The sequence below is a fragment of the Ambystoma mexicanum genome, chromosome 2p, assembly GCF_040938575.1.
Source record: "Ambystoma mexicanum isolate Mex_15411 chromosome 2p, UKY_AmexF1_1, whole genome shotgun sequence".
Taxonomy (NCBI): Eukaryota; Metazoa; Chordata; class Amphibia; order Caudata; family Ambystomatidae; genus Ambystoma; species Ambystoma mexicanum.
Window position 1 is genome coordinate 184,806,701 of NC_090923.1, and position 20,205 is coordinate 184,826,905.

The 20,205-nt window shown below is 46.5% G+C and overlaps 1 protein-coding gene and 1 long non-coding RNA gene across 5 annotated transcripts in view; one reads left to right on the top strand and one right to left on the bottom strand.

The window, feature by feature from the left end:
- SRGAP3 (SLIT-ROBO Rho GTPase activating protein 3) overlaps positions 1-20,205 on the top strand; it is a 780,680-nt gene that overhangs the window by 521,150 nt on the left and 239,325 nt on the right. For all 4 annotated transcript variants that reach the window (XM_069643471.1, XM_069643470.1, XM_069643468.1 and 1 more), the window contains exon 3: positions 2,086-2,248. In XM_069643471.1, the coding sequence (XP_069499572.1) occupies positions 2,086-2,248 (163 nt within the window). The remainder of the gene's footprint in view (positions 1-2,085; positions 2,249-20,205) is intronic.
- The window catches only part of LOC138566333 (uncharacterized), a 292,266-nt gene that overhangs the window by 137,076 nt on the left and 134,985 nt on the right, over positions 1-20,205 (bottom strand). The window lies entirely within an intron of this gene.

A 20,205-nucleotide genomic window follows, 5' to 3' on the forward strand; every position in this document is an offset into this window, starting at 1 on the left:
GCCCAAACTGTTAGCATTGCCAATGTTTGTTTCTACGGGTCCAGAGGCGTAACCAGGCATGTCTAGCAAGTGGGGTCTGAAACTGATGTAGTTGGTCTGAACACAGTGACATTAACATCCGCACAGTGCTGCTGAGTGGGTATTTACAGATTGTGGGTGGGCCTTGCCCCCTCAAGCCCTACCCAGTCTACGCCTCTGTACGGGTCCCCTGCAGGGATAGATTATTTCACACTTACTGGTCCCTGCAGGGGACACCCGAGATGTGTGGTCTAGTGACTCATTTGCTGACTTTGCAATTTGGAAACCCTTGTTCGAAAGCTGGTTTCGGCACTTAACAAAAAATTATGGGATTCTTGAAAAATTACATTCTCCTCCCACTCCCCAAATCGCAAATATGAATATAAAAAATATACAAAAAATCAACTGTACAGAGTTTTCCAATTAGACACCTGTTTCTGCACATCTTGCTTTCTATTATCTGATCTCAACTCCACACTGCACCCCAAGCTGCACTATGTATACAACTTTACGCCACGATGATCCTGCTGTGTAACTTTTTCACATGCAGTGCTATGCTGCTCCTTAGGTTAAGGCTGCACTACATCAAATGCTTTAAAAGACATGTCCTGAGTAGGCGCATGCACCCTTTTGCGATTTAGGTACTTCTTTATTTATTTATTTACATTTTTGATGAACGCACCATCTCGCCTAGGGGCCTCAGGGCACACAGGAAACGAACAAGACAAGACAACGGGAAGGTCGAAGTCAGAGTGGTGGTCGGAGGTGGCTTAGATTGAAGGCCTGTTGAATTAAAAGGTCTTCAGCCTTGCATTGAGTTAGGCAGTAACGGTATTAACACAGTATTTGACATCAGCCTATTTGTGGGGTCTTGGAGTATTTTTACTGCATGCGGTTTCCTTCAACTGCCTCATAATTATGAGGTCATAATTGACCTCCAACACACCATTTTTTGCCTCCACTCAAATGTTGTTGGTAAACATGTTTTACCCCCTCTCAATCTCAAATACCCACATTCTCACCCATTGAGTTATGATGGAAATAGTTATTGCAGGTTTAGACAAATGAGCCATGCTGTCCTTGGGATGGCTATGCTTGAAGTCACAAACCCGTCCTGGGCAATGATTGGATGAATGACTTGTTTACTGATTGGCTCGTTTCAGCCACTCAGTTGTCTTATCGGCATAACAATTCAGTTGCTGTTGAGGTGTTTTTGATTTAAATAAAATACAAGTGCTTTCTTGGAACCCTCACTGTGGGACTACAACACAAACTAGACCTGGAAACAGATTTGGCTGCGCGTGGTGTCCAAGGTTGACGTAAAATGATACAATGTCAATCATGAGCTATTTTCTGGTAAAATAGCCAAATTATGGTTATCGTTGAGGGTGTATGGAAGCATTTGTGATCTACATCTAGTTTGTGTCATCATGATGCATACCGTAGAATGTATGCTATTATAAGGCCCACCGATATGAGGTTCAAGTGGAGAACGAGAGAGCCGAGTGAAAGCGATAGAGGTAAATATATATGCAGAAAGTTTGGATGTGGTACAAAAAGAGGGACTGGTGAACGGATTTGATCCAATGATCGCTCTCAAATCCTGGGAAAAGGTAACAAGGGGGTCTTGGAGTAAGGAATGGAGGCACAGATGGGGAGAGTGTGAGAATGGATGCCATGGGAGAGGATTGGCAGAGCAATCAAGATCACAGGGAAAGGACCCCCCGGGTGCTCATGGTGCCCTGTTTGTATCACTCCAATTTACCCACCATCGCACCTATGTAGCCCTCTAGTATTCCAATCCTGGATAATCCTACTCCCTGTAGTGCCCTATCACCTTCCCCATGTACAGTGCTCTGCCGTGTCTTGAGGCTAAGTGCCTGATTCATGGATTGTTTTCCTATGGGATTACGTCATTATAATTCACTTCCATGAATCAGGCCCAAAATATGGACTACACAAATACCCAAGTTGAAACAAAAGTAAAAAGCGAAATAAATGTTTTCCAGGTTGCTGAGATTCATAGAAGTGACAGAAACTAAAGATGGTGGTCTCTTTTCTCCACAGGAAGGACCAGCACCTCCTCTCCCCTGTAAACTGCTGGTACCTGGTCTTGAGCCAAACCCGGAGGGAGAGCAAAGACCATGCCACCTTGAATGACATCTTCATGAACAATGTCATCGTCCGACTGTCTCAGATCAGCGACGATGTCATCCGGCTCTTCAAGAAGGTGAGCTGTGGGCATTGTGTGTCATACACAATGGATCAATTTTATGCTGTGCTAGATCAGGGGTCTGTAAGCTTTGGTCCTGTGGATGTTTTGGGCTTTAGCTCCCATCAGCCCATATCAGCATAGTCCATGGTGAGGGATCATGAGAGGTGTAGTCCAAAACATGTGGGGTTCCACAGGTTGCAGACATCTGTGCCAGGCCAAGCTTGGGGCATGTTTCCGTTAACCTTTTGGTGAATGTATAGATGGTTTTCAGCATCCATTGGAAGATCTTGAGATCTTCCAATGGAACACCACGCTCTCCACACCCCTTCTTCACTGATCAGGGGAAATGTCAACATTAATATAAAGAAGTGGGCTGGCTTTGAAGCACCATCTCTTTACGGCAGCAGCTGGACTATTGACAAAGTATGTTTGTATCTCAGCCCTTGCCCATCATTGTATCTGTAACTCACTCTGTGGGTGGATAGTGCTGCTATACAGGTTGGTTAAGCTGCCAGGATTAACGTCTATGGTCACATGAGTCCAACAAAGCCAAGCCATGTACCTGACCTCTCTTCACCTGACAGATTACAACACCTGCATTGGGCTTCAGATAACTACTCTGTGCGATGGAGTGCTGTGGGGTTGGTGAGCGTGACGCTTCTATTGGATTGGAGCATACATTCCACCTGTTTTTTATGTTCCACTCATTGTTACATTACGCACTCTTCTAAGTCCTGTAATAAAAGCAGAGGTCGAAGTGTTCAGAAAAAGTAGTGGATCTAGATTTCTCTAGACCCTGTCTCCACCTGACATGTTACAACCCTTCCTGCCGTCCCATAACTATATCTATATCCCCAATACAAATCCTCTACTATCCACACTGAAAGAAAATGACCACCATTACTTTCTGTGAAGAATTCAGGGATGTCATCACTTCTTTCCCTGGGAGAGCCCCCTGCTATGTGGCCAGGGGACAGCAGTCGCTACCTGATCCTGACCCTGGGGGCGGCTATATGTGGGAGGGCCACATGGGGGGAGTTAGCTCTCAAGGAAACTCGATGACATCAACAGAGGAAATCACATATCCTATTTTTCACTTGAAGGGGGCTTCCCCAGTCCGCCACGCCTTAATGGCATGTTGTTACCCTCAATGTTCATCTCAGTATAACGATGGAGTATCTGGCCATCAAAATCCAAATAAGGAGATTATGCAGACAACTGGAATGAGGAAGAGGTAGGGGGTGATGAGGATTACTTCCCATGTAACCCGATGTTCAACTCCCTCAAGTTATTTAAAACGATTTGCCTACAGAGACTAATGAAAATGCTTTTTCCCCACTCATTAAATAACGTGCCAAATGCCTCTTCTAAAATTACTGGAAACATCACTTCAACCCCTACACATAGAAGATCAAACATGCCCTTAAGACTCCCTAAAGCCATATGCTCAAACTTTGCCTGTAAAACAACACAAATAGACTTTCCTTTCTCTAATGCTGACATCACTGCCACGAGGAAGATGAGCTGAGTAATGAGGATCGCAAAAGGCCAAGAACACATGTCGTGTTCTAGTTGTTGCAAGCTCCTGACTGCAGGCTGGATATTTAAACAGAGAGATCAGGGGCCCTGCAGTGTGAACGTCTATCCACTCAGTGTTGACCAAAGGACTGCTAGCCAGAAGCAAGGACTGTGGAGTCAGGCATCTCAGGAGAGGAACTGGGGAGGAAGACTGTCCAGTCTGGTGCTGCAGGAACGCCAAAGTAAAGAAGACTGCATTCCAACAGTCCAAATATGAGGTCAGACTTTAGCCGGGCATAGGAGAACTACTATCAACGTCTCCTCCATTTGCACTTTAATCTTGTGTTCTCTACACCCAATGGCATGGAACATTTCACTTACAAACAAGTTGTCTGTTAAATGTATAAGTGATTGACCCACACCTCATGCCATTTGTAATTATGTCATAGCGAATCCTTAAACTATGTGTTTGTTTTCCACAATGGACATCATGTAATGTTATGTATAAAAAACAACCTAAATATTTTGCATAAAGAAAAAAGCATCAGCCAACTAATAATAAAAGGCTGACATTTTTATATGAGTTTGCAATATGTGTTTGGCAGCAGCAAGCATGTTCTGTCTAACAACGGATGCCCAAATTGCACGGGCACCCAAAAGGGTCTAAAAACCAGTGTGTACTGTATTCATCTTGCACACCCCTTAGATTCATAGAGGGTAGGACAACCCCCTTGTTATGTGCATTCCAACGGTCAGCTGTACTTGAGAGCATCCTCCGTGCTATTGGAGTCCAGGATGGAGAACAGCAGGCGAGCGAGACACGTGTGCAGCACCGGAAGCGTACAGCAAAAGCAGCAAGCCCCAGAGAAGTTACCAGGATATCTCCAGGCCATAGGCGGCTTACCGCGTGTGAGGCTATCCCCATTGCAACAACTTGGTGAGTCATCCCGAGGGAAGAGGGGACACAGGGGCATATGAACAATGGTGCCTAAAGGACAATAAAGTCAATATAATTAATGAAACTGGAAGGAAGATGCCATTTCATTTAAAGTAACCAAGCCATATAATATCAAAAGACTGTCAAAGTTGCAAAAGTGTGCATTTATTCACACAGTGGTGTGAAAGGAAAATAAGCAAATGAGCAGAATGAGATGGAACAAAAGACGTTAAAATACTTAAAGAAACCAAACAGTGTTAAAACAAGAGATTGTCAAGTTAACAAGTGTGTACAGTACGAGTATAGGAAGTCCTGGCAGGAGAGTATACCGGGCCACTCCAAAATACAGAAGTGTGCATCTGAAAGGAAGTCCTGACAGGAGAGTATACCAGACATTACAAGTCACAAGTAAAGGAATCCCTGGCAGTAGAGTATACCAGGGATTTCAAAATACAAGTGTATGAACAGAAGTGTACAGCCCTGGCAGGAGAGTGTACCAGGCCTTTGCAATCAAGATGTATTTGTGAAAAAGCCAAGCCCTGGCAAGAGGACTTCCAGGTTGGGTCAATGTCGAATGAGAGAATCCTGACAGAAAGATATCAATAGATAACCAAGGAGTGTGAATAAAACATATCCAGTAAGAGGAAGCCTGACAGGAGAGTACACCAGGCAGTACGTTGTATACTCATTCTATTGATATAAAGGAACTCGGAGAACTGCTATTAGGTGAAGTGAAATCAGGGGGAAGGAAATTACCCTCTGGTCTTGTGAGACATATTTATTTGGAACCTTTGTGTTGGAGTTAACATTTCTTTGTTTGAACATTTATACACTTTTCAATGACAAAGACATTTCCCTTTCACTTTAGAGTTGATTTTAGAATGTGAGGGTCAGAATAGTACATTGGACACTGGACATATCGTCTTAAACATTCTGACAAAGCACTTCACTTGTGTGTAAGCGCTTTACAAATAAACAGTTACAATTACAAACACTGACCCATTCGTTTTGTTTTGACAGGGAAAGTACCTCTTAGCGCAGGGATACAGAGGTGTTTTTCCAACCCATCTCTTACCATTTAATTTTATACCGCCATTTTCTCCAGGTTTATCACTTTTATGGGTCCTATCACCTCACCAGTCACTGGCTCGGACCACTTCTATCCATTCTCTCCCCGCTCTAACTCCTAGCACAGCACAGGTTGCCATTCTCTCCTCTCGCATCTCCCTCCTATCACTATACTGTTTACCATTCATACCTGTCACCTGGAGATAGAAGCACCTCACGCTCCTATCACCTCACTATCGTGGAGATAGGAGCACCTCCCACTCCTATCACCTCACTATTTATCGTTCGTTTCCATGTCTCAAGCCCCGTTTCTCCCACAATGCTCCTTTCACTGCAGCATTCACCAGACTAACCTCTGGGTATGGATGCCTTCACCGGCTCCTGTCACCACCCTGGTTGCTCTCTTCACCCCTTGCCACCAGAATCTGCTTACTTCAGCTTCTCGCAACATGCTGATTGCAGCTGCCCCTTATCACTTCCATCGATGCAGGGTCACCTAAGCTCGAAAGGTCTGTGGGTCCAATTCACAAAATCTGTGGAATGGGTTCTGGGGGCCTGTGACATGCAGGTATATTTGCTTGCCATTGGGGTAAAGTAGAGGTGTCTGTAGTATGAGCAGAGAGGAGGACATGGTCCTAGGCTTCATTCTGAGTTTGGAGGGATTGCTGGTGCTAATACTTCCAAACAAGGTCACCATTACTACATGCGGAAACACTTCACAGGTTTCATTCAACGTTTCTCCTGTTACTTTCATAAAGCAGCATGCATTCTTATGCACCCCGGCAACCCGTCTGTCTTCCCTGGGCTTGCCGCGTGCCCGGGTGCTTTCAGTGTAGCTCGTTGGCCTAATGATAATTTTCTGTTATTCCCCATTATGTACTCGCATTGGACCGCACTGGGGAATGGAGTTATTACTGTCAGTTGTAATACTGCAACTGCTACATTTATTTTGGGTGTGATATGATATGATATGATATAATATGATATGATATGGCATTTGTAACGCGCCTATACACAAGTGTTTCAAGGCTACCAACATGCAACAGTGATACCAACATGCACATGCAGGTGGTTTTATAGGTAATCGGTGTACAAACCCATAATAGGGCAGCATCACCACTAGTGCCTTTCTTCCATTTATCACCACTAGTGTCTTTGTTCCAGTTATCACCACTAGTGCTTTTCCTCCAGTTATCACTACTAGTGCCTTTCTTCCGGTTATCATCACTAGTGCCTTTCTTCCATTTATCATCACTAGTGCCTTTCTCCCAGTTTTCACCACTAGTGTCTTTGTTCCATTTATCACCACTAGTGCTTTTCTTCCAGTTATCACTACTAGTGCCTTTCTTCCAGTTATCACCACTAGTGCCCTTTCTTCCAGTTATCACCACTAGTGCCTTTCTTCCAGTTATCCTCACTAGTGCCTTTCTTCCAGTTATCCTCACTAGTACCTTTCTTCCAGTTATCCTCACTAGTGCCTTTCTTCCAGTTATCCTCACTAGTGCCCTTTCTTCCAGTTATCCTCACTAGTGCTTTTCTTCCAGTTATCCTCATTAGTGTCCTTTCTTCCAGTTATCCTCATTAGTGCCCTTTCTTCCAGTTATCCTCGCTAGTGCCCTTTCTTCCAGTTATCCTCACTAGTGCCTTTCTTCCAGTTATCCTCATTAGTGCCCTTTCTTCCAGTTATCCTCACTAATGCCCTTTCTCCCAGTTACCCATAAACTCGTAATGAGGTGCCCTGAGCCTTAACTCTTTGGGTGCTCTTTGGATGTGTATGCCCTAAAGGTAGTGTTCTTGATCATTTTTGTTCTTGTACATCACATATTTTCTATCTAAAAAACAAAGCAGGAACAACAACATTACTCCCACAACGTTATCATATGAGCGAGAAAAATGTATAGGCAGTGAACAAACATAAAACGGGTTCAAAGGAAGCAACAAACAGACTCAAATTTACAGAAAAAGAAAAAATATTCTAACATCTGAACATGCCCACATATCAAGACCCAACAGCATAAAGCCCATCACTTGATTCAGAGCTATCCATACAGATCATTAAAAGATAACCACACAACCTCATATAAATCAGATTGGTCCCTCTTCTTATACATTATCATATCACAGTTGGACACTATAAGAAAATCATTCAACCAAACTTCAGTCTGAGGTTTATTACTGGTTTCCACACATTTAAGAACTGCTTATGAGCAATTATTAATGCTCCAACAACCCACATGTCCATCCTTTATTCAATATCCACATTGTATCCCCTAAGAGCAGTATCACAGGCTCAGAACATCTAGTAATAACGTTTCTCACTAGAGAACTTCAACCCAAAATTCCCACAGCATATGCAGCAAAGTCCCTCTCCCCTTTCCACAAAACCAACATGAGTCTTTATCCAGTAGACCAAATGAATGCATCCTGCCCGGGGTCCAATACAATCTGCCCAAATATTGTTGATTGTCGGTCTCGGGAGGATAGCTAAGGGGCAACATGCTAGTCTTGGAAGCAAGACTACATGGAGCAACACAGGTTTGATCACCGGGTCCGCGCTTAGAAACCGCCTGGTATTAAGCGTGTTATAAATAACCTATCATATCATATTAGACGAAAGTGTTCTTGTTTTTCTCGTAGGACATATAAGGGGGCACGCAAATGATTACGCTCTGGCTATGTTTAGACAGGAACTACTGGACCCAGTTCAAGGTGCAGGGTGTGTATCTGGCTCTAGCTTGACAATGATGCAAGAGGGCGGTGCTGTTCAAGATATCATACAATGGCAAGAAACCTACTAGGATGACCATGCTGTCGGACCCGTGGAAAGCTAAGAGAAGCACCGGGCTGGCGCAAGCCTCTGGCTTGGGAGGGCCTTTGGCCTCCCACATAGAGAAGGTTGCAGGCAGAACGCAGCACTCTGCCGTGACTCTGAGCTGGGGGCAGGAGGGGGGGTCCAAAGGAAAAGGGTGCTAGCGCAAGAGCCTGACAAATTTCTCTCCTGGCAGAGCACTTTAAACAATCATTTGCGGGGTAACAGCAGGACATGTAGAGTGGCAGATGGCAAAACCCTGCCCAGTTGATGCCATTATACCTACTATGATGAAGCCAAAGGCTTAACTGCTGGGCTCAGTTTATACATGGACGATGCCTCCAAAGACTAGCATCACTATGTAACGCTAAATATTCCCAGAATTGGGGTGAAAGATGCATCTAATGAGCCAAAGGGTGGCATAATGGCTATTTAGCCTCTTGGGGTCTGACGAATGGGAGAGGAGGTCGACTGCCCACTGGGTTAATGCCCCCATTCATGATTATCTTTCAAAACTGTCATCCAGCCCCCACCAGCCTCAAAAATGTTGGGGCTTGCTTGGCCCCTGATGGAGTTGCCCAGGCTGTTACCAACGCAGTTTCAGTGCTGTGTAGAGGGCGGACGCTAGATCGGCCACTGTGAATCTCTGCAGTCAACGGTGGCCTGCAATGGACACTGTTAGGTTCTGCAGGTGTGAGAGGAGATTCTTGTGAAGGGCTGCGATGAGTGAGTGTTTCAGGGTCATCAGTACTTCGGTGGCTTGTGTGAGCTGCTGAGGAATTGCTACCAAGTTCTTAGCCAGAGTTCCTGAACTGGCAGCATCAAAGCTGCAGGGCAAGTGTTTTCAAGGACCCAGGCTTTTAAGTAAGAAGAGTTTGTCGGACGTTTTTGCATTTGAGAGGGTGAAGCTACCATGAGGTTGGTGCGCTCTGCTTGTGATACAGCTGACTCCAATGAACCTACGACTCTCCACGATGGGGCTAGAGATGTCTTGAATAAAGAGCTTGCGACAGCAGGAGAATTTGGCAACCTGGCCCTGAGTTGCTGCAAAGCATGTTACCATTGTGACATTCTCTGCTGGATCTGGGAGCTAAATTCAAGCCCATTCTTTTGTAACACCCCCCAGCTACGTTGTATGCGATTGTGTGTCTGCCATTTTGGATAGGGAAGGAATTCCAGCAGAGATTCCGCCTCTGAGCCCCAGAAGAGCGGCATTGGGCTGTAGGGTTGAGGGATGTAGAGCGTCCATTCTGCCGTTTTGCAGAAAACCTTAAGGTACCATTTGGTCGACCAGTCTCCCCTTTTCTCCCTGGACCGTCTGTCGCTACCTTAATGAAGAATAAAGAAGTCCCATTGCTCAGCAGATCCCAGACTAACACGTGACCATGACTTTCTAATAATGCCTCTCAGGAAAAAAATATATATTTTAAACGCATCCTCCTAAAAGACGTCCACCAAAGCTTCAATGAACATTGAGGAAGCTGAGCGTTTGGTGACCTCTCCCCTTGTCCAAAATGATTAACAAACGAAAGAAGGTACATCCTCAAACAGCCACAAAAGGACAAACAATGTACTTATGGAAGCAAACAGAAATAGAGAAAGGAGAGAAAATAAGTGATTGCAAAATCCCAAAAAAGCTACATTACTTAGAAAGATGAAATGGAGAATTAAAAGGTAGAGTGGGAAATAAATTACAACACAATATTTAAGAGCAGAGGTGGAAGAAAGAGGGGGGCAAACCTACTATGCCTGTGAGTATTCAGAACGTGCAAGTGCAGAAAGGAAGAGGGAAGGGGGGTAAGTGCTGTGGTATCCGGGCTTGTGGTTGAGCTATGGACGAAGTGCTAGAATGTTGAGTGCTACATGGCCTAGGCTGCGGCAGGGGTAAGTGCGAGTCTCCAGAACGGAGGTAATGTAGATGCAAAGTGCTGTGGAAAGACAGGAGCTCGGAAGAATTGGTGTGGGAGGTCAAGGCTCCAAAGATGCATAAGAGCCAAGGACACCAATTCAGCACCTGTGAGATTAGCAGAGTAGAGAAGGAGGAAAGAAGGAGGAAAAGAGGAAAGTCTTAAGGAGCTTTTGGAATTTGAGAAGATCCTGCTGAAGGCGCAGGGGGAGTGGGAGGCTTTTCCAAAGGAGTAAACCCGCAGATGAAAGTGAATGACCCCCTTCCCTCTGCGTAGCAAAATGCTTTAAAGGCGAAGAGTTGATGCCAGAGGAGTGAAGTGGTCTTGGGAAAGAGTATTTAGAGAGATAAAGTTGAAGATAGTGTGGTCCCGGGCCCAGACAGCCTCGTGGATGATGCAGAGGGATTTAAATTTAATATGCACAACAACCAGAAGCCATTGAAGACTTTTTAGTGCAGGAGAGGTCCCTGGGCTTAAGGCCAAGGATAAGTCTTGCTGCCCTATTCTGGATGAGCTGGAGGGGTCGCAGAGTGGAAAAAGGAAGGTTTAGGAGGAGGCTGTTACAGTAGTCAAGTCTAGAGAGAACAAGGGCTTGATTCACATTGAGCCTCGGAGGGAAAGTGAGAAAAGATAGAATTGCTTTGAGAAGGAAAAGCTGATAGTTGGACTTCTTGCCAATGTCCTGCGTGTGAGGGAGGAAGGAAAGAGAGGAGTCGAAGATCACTCCAAGGTTTCTGGCTTCAGTTGAAGGCTTAGCAGAGGAGCCCACGGATGAAGGCCAGAGTGAAGGGAAGAAGAAGGGAGCCAGGGTCCCAATGGGAGGGATCTCATTTTTACAAGCACTGAGGCACAGATAATTGGAGGCGCACCAGTACTGGATGGCAGATAGGCAGTCAGGGATGATGGAGGGTGCAAGAGGGTCAGCAGGGAGTTAGAAGAAGAGTTGTGTGTAATCTGTTTAACACTGGAAGTTGGAGGAGAAAGAGGAGATGAGGGGTGCAAGGAGATCAAGGTAGATGTTAAAGAGCCAGGGGGAGAGTATAGAGACCTGTGGGACACCACATGTGGAGATGGATGTAGGAGAGGAGATTTGGCAAGAGCAGTTAGTGAGAAAGAGGACAGCCAGTCCAGTGTCCATTCCAAGATACCAAGCGTATTGTGTAGCCTTTGTATGAGGATGGAATGGTTAACTGTGATCGAGAAGGATAAGGACAGCTGTGGAGTTGGAGTCCAGAAATGTGAGCAGTTCTTCACGGTGTTCAGAAGTGCAGCTTCCGTGCCTCTGGATGCTTGAAATCCAGATTGATGGTCATGGAGGCCTCCAACAAGTTCACTGTCATTGTTAAGTTGGGGCAAAGCCAGCTTCTCAAGTAACTTCCCTAGGAAGAGGGTGATGGAGATAGGGCGATAGCTGGCAGGGCAGTTATGGTCGGAGGATGGTTTTTTCAGATGTGGGCACACAAGGGGGTGCTTAGGGGAGGAGGGGAAAGATCCAGTGATAAAGGAGAGATTGCAGGAATCAGTGAGAGCCGGGGCAAGAGAGCCAATGTTATCCTTGATGGTCCTGGATGAGCAAGGGGAGACCTGTTTAGAAGAGACCTTCATGGAGCGGACAACTCTGGTAACCTCTTCTGGTGTGACAGGAGAGAAGGAGGAAAAGGAGGGAGGGGGAGTGTAGAGGGGTGGATGGGATGGTTTGTGAGGGAGTGTAGAAAGGGTGGTCAGAATGTCCTGAATTTTGGTGTCAAAGTGTGAGGCCAGTGCATTGCAGAGGGCCTGAGAAGGAGAAGGGGAGGAAGAGACTGCAGGGGGGTTGGCTAGTTCCCTGCAGATTTTGAAAAGTTCAGCCGTGTTATTGGATGCGCTGGAGACCTGTGCCTGAATGTGGGCTCTTTTCTTTGCATGGATGGCAAGTCTGTATTACCTTTGGAGCAGGCAGCATTCCAGTGTGTCAGAGGATGAGCCTGAGGTTTGCTGCGTCCGTTCTGCTGCCCTGCACTCTCGTTTCAGAACTGCAAGGTCGGTGTCATACCAAGTGTTACACTTTGAGGCTGGTTTCATACAGATCCTCATGACTGGGGTAAGAATGTCAAGAGTTTTGGTAATGGAAAGATCGAGGTTGCTGAAGACAGTGTCAGAGGTAGAGTCAGAAGTGGGGGGGGCAACTGGGGGTGGAGGAAAAGGCAGCACAGTCACTCGTTTCATCGGGCTGGTGATAGTGAACAACGTTGGTGCGACTTTTGGGGGGGTGGTTAGGGGACCAATGGGACCCAGATGGGAGGAGAGGAGAGAGAGGTCTGACCAGGAAGGATGGGTGACTAGTGGAGGGGAGAGAAAGAGGTTAGATTGTACGACGGCATCCAGAGTGTGTCCAGCTGTGTGGGTTCGCCCTGGGGGAGAATGGAGAGGGAAAGCGAGGAGCAGAGGTCAGTGAATAGAGTGGATGCCGAGCCAGGGGGGTCCAGTTGAATGTTGATATCACCCAGGAGGGGAAGATTAGAGGTGGAGGAAAGTAAAGAAAAGCAGGAGTCAGCCCATTCAGAGAGGAAAAGGGAGACGGCGCCTGGAGGCTGGTAGATGGTAGCAATGGTCAGGGTGGAGGTGGGAGAGGTGACCAACTTGCAAACTAGGCTTTCAAAAGAGGAATAGGTCTGGGTAGGTAAGATGGAGGCAGGAACCCACTCATGGAAGATTAATGCAACTCCCCACCAGTGAAGTGATGTTGAGTCTTGGAGACAATCTTGAAGCCATCAGAAAGGAGGGAGTCAAAGGCAGTGACTGAGCTGGCATTGAACCAAGTCTCGGTAAGAGTGAGAAAGTCGAGGTCAGTGTCTTCAAGAAGGAGACAGATGTCAGAAGAGTGTTGTTGGCTTAGCAGATGTTAAGAGTCGCCAGGTGGAGGTGGTCAGCGCTTTTTAAGGTTTTCTGAGGTGGGGTGCAGGGGCGTAGGACACCATTGAGAGGAGGGAGACGGGGGGTGCAGGCGAAGGAAGGAAATGAATGAGAGAAGGCAAAATGCAGTCAAAAAGACCGAGGTTGGGTTGTGGACTCTGAACCAGAATGGTGCTTGTATGATAGACATTAACGAAGCAACAAGAGGATGCGGGGCCAGCCAAGAGGATTTCCCACTTGGTGCCACCATTAATAGAGGAGTGTGAGGGGGGAGAGAGAGTGGAGATGAGATGGGGGTCCAGAAATCAGGAGAAGGGACAGAGAAAAAGTTATCAGTGAAAACCTCTCTAGGGGAGGCATTGACATAGGTGTCTGCAACGGGAAGTCCAGGATTTGCACTCAGAATGTCTTTTTTTGTGTTTCTTCCTGCCGGACCTGGAGAGAGAAGGGGGATAGGTGATAGTGTAGCAGTTATAGAATATAGGAGAGATGGAGAGGGCCATAGGAAGGTAGAAGATTAGCCGAGGAATGAGGGAGAAGTGGCAGCACTGCATAGTTCTGGCTGAACACAATAGGAGGCTAAGTAGAATGAGGTTGGAGAGAATACGCGAAACCCAGAGGAAGTAGAATTACATTTGGTGAGTGATGCAGAGAGTTGAATAAACTATACACCTCCACATTCAATTTGTGAGTGGAGGCAGAAAACAGTGCAAAGCAGATGGTACACAAGGAATGCTAAAACAGCCAAATTCGATTTTTAAATGCAGGCAGCAAACAGTGTGTGTGTGTGTGACCAAATAGCCAAAGCTAAAAAGGAAGTGAATTGGGAGTTACCTAATCAAATCCACGCGCTCACATACTACAAACCCATCATAACATACATCACACAGCTGACATTCTTCATGGATTTTCTATAGGAAATCTGCAGAGTGCAGAGGCATGGCACTGAGCCAGCACTCTGTAGATAATGCATTGCATTCTGGTACACAGTTCTATAAGAGTGGGGCTGCCCCTTGGGGCGATGCTTGCCCAGATATCCCCCGACCCCCCCCTACTCTTCGCATGGCCATCGCTGGTTTCCCCACAGCATTACCCAGCATGCACAGCAGCAGAGCCTGGCATTTCCAGTAATTTGCTGACTTGCTGGGATCGGCCATTCGATGAGCCTAACAGATTGATTTTGTTGTCCCAGTGCTGTATTGCTGGGCTAAGCAGATTCCGCTGGATGTACTTTGCAGTCTAATCTCCTGCACCAGTTTCCACTGTATTAACAATATTGTTTTTTTCTGTAGCAGCTGCTTATTTTGAAACCGTTTAGTGGTGTTTGGCAGCGTTTCTGCCGCAAAGGAGCGCATAATGGATGCGGTGGCACCGCCGCATCTGCCCAGTATTCGCCCCTTCCTTGCGCTTGAGTGTCTATTTACACAGTAGAGCATCTCAGTGCCCAAAAAGATATCTTCAGTTCTTGCTATTATGTTGGCTTGACAACTTATTGGGTTATTGCCAACAATACTACATAACATAAAAAATGGTGAGATAGCTCAGCGGGTTGAGCGCTCGCTGTTGTAATCTATTTGTGATCTGCAGGTCGCAGGTTCGAATCCCGGCAAGGTCAATACAGCCTTACATCCTTCTGAGGTCGATAAATGAGTACCAACTTCGAATTGGATGATAATTGTATGTAAATATGTTCTCTGTAAAGTGCCTTCGCTTAAGGTGCTATATAAATAACAAATCATTATCATATAGCATCAGAATTCTGCATTGAAATATATTGTGGCTGGGCCCTAAGAGGGATTCCAGGAACGTTTGTTTTCTCCTGCTTTTAACATGATGAAATGAGAAGCAGTTCGTAGTGAGTGTAGTCTCCCAAGCTGCAGTGCTTCCTCCTTAAAATGCATGCGTCATCACTGAGACCACAGCCTGCTGGTTGAGTCCTATCACTGAGTGGCAGAAGCTACCTGCCAGTACATGAATGTTCTGTATGCTTGATATATGTATCCACAATATCTCAAAAATTGAATTCTGTGCATGTGTTGACGCAGAACAGGTCTCGTGTCTTGGCGGAATGAAGCCGGGCAACCAGAGTCGGGGGTTGAGCAGGAGTGTAGTGAATGCTGGGGGGGTAGGGACGTGCAGATTCTTAAGACGGTTCCACGGCTCGCCTCCCTGCCATCAATAACAGCCTGACTCTGAGCTCTGGAGAAAAGTTGTGTGCAAAGCCAGCATTCTTCCCTCCAGTTCCCTGCACCACCATTTTGAGGTGGGTGGAAGAAGGAGAGCTGTCATGCTTTCCAGCTGCAAGAGCTGATAATATCTATCCTTGTGGGTGTGGGCACCAGTGCCACTGCGAGTTTTTCTGAAACATCTGCCACTTTTCAGATTTACTGACGGTCGTTGGGCCTTCAGTAAATCAGATAAGTGCTTTTTCCATCTGGGATAAACCTACACAAATCTGGGCAGAAATGATAAAGACACATCCTAGGTGTCTTATTTAAACTTCGTTTTTGTATGCAAAAGTAGGGCTATGCAAGGAGAAAGCCCCCTCAGTGTCTGCCCTGCATAAATGACAGTCACTAGGGGAGTCAAGGCTTTCATGTCAGTACACCACATTCTTTCTTTGACAGAAATTGGCGCTTTTAAGAAAAGTGTTGTTCTTCCACAGAATCATTTTACACAAACATCTGAATTGGGTCCTAAATCGGCAACTATGTGAACAAAATGCACTTAGGGATCAAATGCAAAGCCATCAGCCTCCCTTTTTAGTGGAGATCTATTTATTATTTATGCAGTGTGTACTGTATCACGCCACATGCCTACAAGATGCATCAGATCGCCATGGCAACCAAGACCAACAAAAGGGTACCTGGGAGAGGAAGCAGGAAAGGGAGGACAGAGCATCAGGGTGCCAAAGGTGCGCTTTGAAATATTGTTTGAGAGTTGCAAAGTAACAGCAAGAAAGCCTTTCAAGGGAGCCAAACCAGAGGAAAGCCCTTGAAAATAAGATGCTAGTCATTGCAGGAAGATTGCAAAAGACAGAGTGGACATCAGCGGGCAACCTCCTCTGAGCGTCCCCCAAACTCTCCACCATTGACCCAATACTTGATTGATTTCAGTCTTGCATTGTGGGGCTGCAACCAGTTCTTCTTACACATGTTTCGGGTAGGGACAATGGGCCGTCCTCTTCATCAGTGTACACCTGTTGGTGCCAGTCTCACCAACCGGGGACCCCTGCAGAGTTTGGATACAGACCGTCTGACCCTTTGAAGTATGGAGTCAAGCACCCCCAGGAGCACACATTCTAAGGCCTAGAGGTCATGTGCTCCCACGGTGCCCACTATGCTGTTTCCATTGGCGAGGCTGGTCTGCTTGAACAGTCTGTAAGTTAAGTTTGCCTGGTATGTAAATGAGCCTGCTTACAAACATGAGGGTCTATTGTTGATGCTGGAGAATGCTGAGGACGTGGGGCATCAAGACAGAGATTTTTAGGCTTCGAGCTAGGTTGAAGAATTAGTTTTTTGTGGGCCACCTGAATTTGCCTGCAAGTTGGTCATTCCAGGAATGGTTTTCTGTAGTTCAATGGCATTGGCAATTGAGCAGCCCCTCCTCTCTCATCATAGGGTCAGCAATGAGGGGGCAGTGAGGGAGGGCATCGAACTGCCAGAGGTGTTCCTGAAAGAGTACAATGGAGTTTGGTTTTGGCTACTGGAAGAACAGACAATGTGGCCATTTCATGTTTTGCCCCGACGCAGGACGCAGTTCATGTGTTAGTCTGTGTTGAGATGGCCATTGGTGTGCAGAATAGTGGCTGGGGAAATGGCGGTAGACTTTTTTCCACATCATGGTGGCTATGATACTTTGAGGAAGGATAGTGTGGGACAAGACATTTCAATTGCAACAACACGCCTGTGGTGGTGGGGCTTAGCCTATAGACACAGAGGGATAGCCTGGTGTTTCAGCTGCTGGCGTTGCACAGATTGAAGTGGGACTTTCTTATCAAGAGATCTCAGATCCCATGTGTGGCTCACAGCATTTCATATGCACCATCTGGTTCACAGTGGTCGAGAATCTGTGGGTTGGTAGAGGGCGCAGATGCTATACCAGAATTCATGCCAGGAGAGCTCTGGAAGGTAGCTCTATGGCAGTTTTGCTGCTGGTGGGAGGTTCTTTATCCCAGCGGATCAGAGGAACATACAGGCAGACATGTCTGGCCGAATTTCTGATAATCGGCTCACAGTGCTGGGAGAGCTTGGCAGCGGGCCTGTACAAGTAGAGGGTGGATGAGGTCAATTTAATGCTGACAATGATTGACCGACATTTGGCACTGACCACAGTATTGACCAAACTTGCAGGATTTGTCTCCTATAAAAATGGCTGTCAAAGTCACCTTGAGCAACCATCTATTAGAATCCAGAGGACTTCTGGGGACCATGGATACCCAGCAACTCTGTGACATGTGACATGGAGTTCTTTGACCGGATATTCCCAGAATCCTGTTCTTACGCCACTGGTCATCTTGGTCCCTAAGATTACGGGTTCCACACCAGACTTTACACACTTTTAATTGTCCAATACCTGGCTCTTGCAGATGTTTTCTTATTCTTTAATCTCAGAGAAATATGTCTCATGCACATAGTTTATCTGTCAGCCTCCCTTTGTGCCTTGCAGTTATTCCTTGAAACTAGCATACTTGATCCCAGGCCAACATGGACTCCTCTTCGTTTTGCACACAAATCTGTTTTCCTGTGCCTCTTGACTCTGCACCCCTGCTCTGTCTCTGAGGTAGCTGAATTGAATCTTTACACAAGCCGACATCCATTTTCCTATCATGGCCGTCCTTGCCACGTTGTATTTCCCTCTATAGAAAGCTTCTGTATGTCTTATCTACCTTGTGTTGCTGCATATTTACACTTATTGGCCAGCAAGTTACTTTATCTTCGTTGCGTATAGGAACACTTTATCATTTTGTACGTTTCTCTTGTCACTTCAGTTACATCATCACTCTTAAGTATTTTCATGTGGTTTCAGTATGTCTTAGTACATCTTCTTCATGACATCACTCTGTCCTCATCAGATTTTACTCAATGCTCCATCATGTCCAATATTGCGTGCTAACATCCTTCCACACAATGGGCCTCATTACGACTCAGGTGGTAAGGGTTTTACGGCGGCGTAAACAGCGCCGACCCTTACCGCCTGAGTACGAGGTCCCTTAGCGCCATGGCGGATTTAACACCTGCTTTTAGCAGGTGTTAAAATCCATGGCGCTAAGGGACCATGGAGTTAATTACGCCACCCTAATTTACGGTGGCGTAATTAACGCCTTCCCCACTCCCATTATGCCCTATGGGGCAAAATGGGAATGGGGAAGGGAAAATGGGAAAATGGGGATTTACCGCCCCGCCAAGGTTGGAATGGGGCGGTAAGTCCGCCTACCACCATTGACGTAGTTTACGCCATGGTGGTAAAGTCACGGCCCAGGCGGTAACTTACCGCCTGGGTCGTAATGAGGCCCAATACCCTTCCACACTCTCAGTGCAGGGATACATTCGATACGGTTGTGCATCTCATCTCTTGTATACTCAATGCAGTATAGACATAACACATGGGGTCCCATATAGGGCCCTTCTCCTGCTGTTCCAGTATGACGGCGGTGAGGGGGCGGGAGTTAAGGAAATCATGTCCACCTGCTCCTCTACGACAGTACGCCATTTAACAAGGTTTACAGGCCCATAACTCCAGGCATGGCCCGAGGGCAGGCTCTATAATGCTAGAATGTCCCATTGTAAAGGGTGAAGAGGGGGTTAAAATAAAAAAAAGGAAATCAGCCTGGAATGGTTGCTGGGAAATGCATAGTTCCAGCAACCACATAGAAATGTGCTGAGGGAGGTGCGGGTCTTAGAAATCAGCCAGGCCAGGCAATGTAAGTGGCCGGTACAGGAGCAACGTTGAGGGACTGGCCCACATCTGCCAGGTGTGGCGCGGAGAAGGTTTTGGCAGTAGAGGGGCAGTGCCATCCACCCACCACCACACCAAGGTAAGGAGCTGGCCGGCAGGAATAGGAAATGCGGGAATGCTTTGGCATCTGAGCCGCATCTTTCAGGTGCGGCCCGGGTGAGGCTTAATGATGCAGGCGGGCAGCAGGGCCCTCACTGTGGTGCTTCCATGTCTTCCCAGTGGAACGAGCCCTGCGTTTTAGTGCATCAGTAGAAATGCACCACACAGCAGACCCACTGACAGTCCCTCCATCGGCAAAAGTAGATCCACACTCCAGATTAGTGCATATTCCTGTGCTTTGAAGGAGAGCTGCCACTCTCATGAAAATGAAAATGAAAATGTGCAACTCCCTAAAAATGTTCCCATAAAGTGGAACTCTCATATCAGGAAAAATACACCACCAGGGCTTTTACTCCTCTTCTGCTCTTTTATACGCTGGGCTTTGAGTGGCGTAAGTACGTATGTCTGTCTGTGTGTGTGTCTATGTGAGTCCTTTGTCCCTGACAGCCGTTACAGAAACCAAAAGGCGGTCAGTGGGAATCGAATCCATCAAGTGTGAACCAGAAGAAGGGTAGTGGCCACCTTTGGGATGCAATATATAGCATTGTAGTGGGGCAGCTTTCAGCAACAGGGATATATTCAACCAACTTGTTCTGACTGACATCGGATAGATGGCGATAGTAATGGTCGATTCCCGAGCGGAAATGCACGCCATTAGCACTTGCCAAACTGCACTCGTACGCTGCGAATGAACGGTGACTCACGTTGTTATATGTTGGCGTGCATCCGTGGGGAATTGGATGTGTGCATTTGACTTTTCATCATAGCAAGGAGCGGTGAGGGG